Source organism: Pteropus vampyrus, unplaced genomic scaffold, assembly GCF_000151845.1.
Source record: "Pteropus vampyrus isolate Shadow unplaced genomic scaffold, Pvam_2.0 Scaffold143, whole genome shotgun sequence".
Taxonomy (NCBI): domain Eukaryota; kingdom Metazoa; phylum Chordata; class Mammalia; order Chiroptera; family Pteropodidae; genus Pteropus; species Pteropus vampyrus.
The window spans coordinates 2,430,591-2,434,080 of record NW_011888924.1 but is presented as its reverse complement, the minus strand read 5'-3'; the positions used below and the strand labels follow the sequence as shown (position 1 = coordinate 2,434,080).

General features: G+C 37.4%; 1 protein-coding gene and 1 pseudogene across 1 annotated transcript in view; both read right to left on the bottom strand.

Moving 5' to 3' along the window:
* BPTF (bromodomain PHD finger transcription factor) overlaps window positions 1-3,490 on the bottom strand; it is a 130,017-nt gene that overhangs the window by 27,684 nt on the left and 98,843 nt on the right. Inside the window, 1 exon segment of the mRNA XM_011368578.2 lies at window positions 2,108-2,325. Within this exon segment, the coding sequence (XP_011366880.1) occupies window positions 2,108-2,325 (218 nt within the window).
* LOC111744886 lies at window positions 727-845 on the bottom strand (annotated as a pseudogene).

The following is a 3,490-nucleotide window of genomic DNA, read 5'->3' as shown; positions in this document are numbered from 1 at the left end:
TCCTTCCTTTCCCCTGGAGATAACCATTATTCTGTTATGATAATGCTGCATTTCTTCACAGCATTACTACCTAGGTATAGATCTTTATAGGGCCACAGGTTCACAACTTCTGAAGCACCACCCTCAAAGAATATGATGAAATGGTGCCCCCTCCAGACAGGCAATGCAGTGGCCCTGTAACCCTATACAATAGACCCAGTTTTGCCAGTTTCTGACATATGCAAATAAAATCACAATGTAAGTTTGTCTGTTACTTGCTTCTCTGGCTCAACACAGTAGTTCTGTGTGGCTGTAGTCTGTTCATTTTCATTGCTGTAGGAATGCACCAAAACTTATCTAATTGATTACAGACATTTAGGTTGTTTCCAGTTTTTGACTCGTGAACAATGCTGCTATGAATATTCATTATCCTGATGCTCACACAACTTCTTTAGTGAACATACTTAGAAAGAACTTCTTTAGGGAACATACTTAGAAAGAGAACCACTGGGACCTAGGATAACATATTTTCAACTTTGCTAGGTAATGTCTTAAGAGTTTCCCAAAATGTTTAAACCAATATATGGCACGCCAGTTGTTTATAAAGAGTTTATTCTGCTCTGCACCATTAACTCTTGACTTTGTCTGACATTTTAATTTATACCATTCTCTTATGTGTTTGTGTGTGTATATGTATATATATAAGGACCTTATCAGCTTACAATCCTTTATTTTTTTTATTTTTTACACCTACAGCACCTGGTCTTCCTAGGTGGTCTCCCATCCAAGTACTAACCAGGTCCAACCCTGCTTAGCTTCCGAGATCAGACAGGATCAGGTTTGTTCAGGGTAGCATGGCTGTAGACTGTATATGGTTTTAATGTGCATTTCCTTCATTACTAATAAAGTTCAGCAGATTTTTGGACTTTTAGACATTTAGATTTCCTCTTTTCTCACCGTTTGTTCTTTTTTTCCTACTGAGCTATTGAATTTTTTTCCTTCTTGATTTGTAGTAATTCTTCATGTATTTTGGATAGTAGTCCTTGGTTGGTTGCATTTATATCTCTTTTCATTCTTTTCACACTCTTTTATAAGGTAGTTGGATTTACAAAATTTTCCTCTAGGGTCAGTGGTTTCTGTGTTTAAAAAAGCTTTTCTTGCCCTCAGATTAGAAGGCTGAGTCAGGTTGTGTCCTAGTTCAATTTCCCACATACGCCCATCTGTCACAGCACCATGTACCAAAGTCTGTCCTTTCCTCAATGATCTGCAGTGCCACCTCTGTTATAGAACAAGTGTCCACACATGCATGGGCCACTTTCTGCACTTTTTACTATTCTGTTGGTTACTGTACCTTACTATATTAATTACTGAAGCATAATAAGTTTTGATATCAGGTTATCACATTGGTCAAACCCTCCAGTTTTTCAAAACTGTTATATAGCTATTCTTGATCCTTTGTACCCCCCTATAAATTTTAAAAATCAGCTTGCCAAGTTACACAAAAATTTCTTGGGATTTTGATGAGAACTGCATTTAATTTATTCATTATTATTAGAATAACAGGTAACAAACAATACTGACTCTTGCAAAGAAGCAGCTTAATGTATTGAAATTTTATTTTTCCCATGGTAACTGGCCAACCAATAAAATTTTGGTGGTTAAAAGTATTAGTCATCTCGCTGTTATAGCTCATGGTCTAAGGACTCTAGATAGCTGAGGTTACATTCTGCCTTTAAGAAGTATTTCTCTTTGGGACGTGGTTCCATTGTGTAGCGGTTAGCACGTCTGCTTTACATGCAGAAGGTCCTGGGTTTGCACTCCAGTCTACGGCCATGCCACCCTGAACAAGCTCGATGTCTGATCTCGGAAGCTAAGCAGGGTCAGGCCTGGTTAGTACTTGGATAGGAGACCGTCTAGTACTTGGATAGGAGACCGTCTAGGAAGATTAGGTGCTATAGGCATAAATAATAATAAAAAAGAAGAAGTATTTCTCTTTAACTCTAGGAAAGCAACCATTTCTTAAAATAAGTACATTTTTTAATATCTGAAAATAAGTGCATGCTTTTAAACTTACAGCAAGTATAAATAAGATCACCTCTAAAGTTAAAAATGAAGTCGCATTACTTACGTGACCCTGTGTTAACTGAGTAAGCTGAGCCATGGTTAGCTTCACCTGTCCTTGCTGGGGGCGAGGGGACTGTGAGGCTGAAGACTGCAGATTTGCAGTGGACGTTCCTGAAGGTAATCCTTTCTGCCCAGGTGTTGAGGAGACGGCATTAGGGGCAGAGATTGCAGTGGACACAGGCTGTCCTCTGATGATCTGAGTCACCACTTGTTGGGGAGTACCTATGCACACAGCACACATCACAAATACTTATGTGCCCTTAGCAGTACTTTGAATTGAAACATTTTTTCAACACTTCAGATGAATGTATTCTTTTCAATTTTCAAAAACGACTTATGGAATGCCGACAGCCCAAGGATGCACTCAGACCTACACCCAAAGGACCCACCTCGTAGTTGGTGAGCCTGTTTGCAATTGGCTCACTGACACCATTCTCCACTTCCTACTAACTGTAGGAAAGTGAAAAACAATATTCTTCCTGTATGTCTAATGCAAAAATGACAACAGGGAAGACAGAAAATGATATGTAAAATATGCCATTTATAAGGCTACCTTTCCTTAAAAACATAGCATTTAAAACAAAAACTTAATATATAATTAATTTATATACATTTAAAGCAAAATATAGAGAACCTGGAATATTTGGGGCAAATTATGTTTATAAATAAGTTTTTCTTACAGTTACGTGCCAGACAATTTGGGGAAAACATGAGGGGAAGGATTAAATCCTCAGTAAGGCAGAGCCTCGTTTTGCTGCGCTTCACTTTATTACGCTTCATACATGCTACGTTTTTTTCAAATTGAAGGCAAGACCCTCCACCGGAAAAAATCCCACTTGCTTTATTTTGATACTGGCTTCACTGCGGAGATCTGGAACCGAACCTGCAGTCTTCTGAGAAGTGCCTGTACCAGCAAAGTGCTAACAGAATGCTCCATAGTGACTGTTCATTAAACATCTATTGAATGAGTGACCTTAACTGGAATGGCTCTACAGTCTCCTGAAAATTTTCATTTCTCATTTAACTTCCTGAAACTGGAAGAAGAGGCACGTGGGATTTTTTTCCCCCTGTGGAACGGCTGCTAAGAGTAATTATTTGGTAGCTAATTTTGCATTTATGAAGTCTTAATTCATTATTAATTAGTGAATAATATCACATTTTTGAAGTTCTGTATTCGTTTCCTGTTTTTTCCTTCTGTGAATTACATATATATTTCTGTGTATATTTCTTTTAATGACTGGTATTTAATATTATTGCATGTATATAAAACTGAACCTTTTTTAACATTTAGAATACTTTCCCTTTGGCTTTTTAAAAAAATAACTCCATGGTGAAATCCTTGTTTACAAACTTTTATGTACTAATTATTTCCTTAGCATAAACTCCC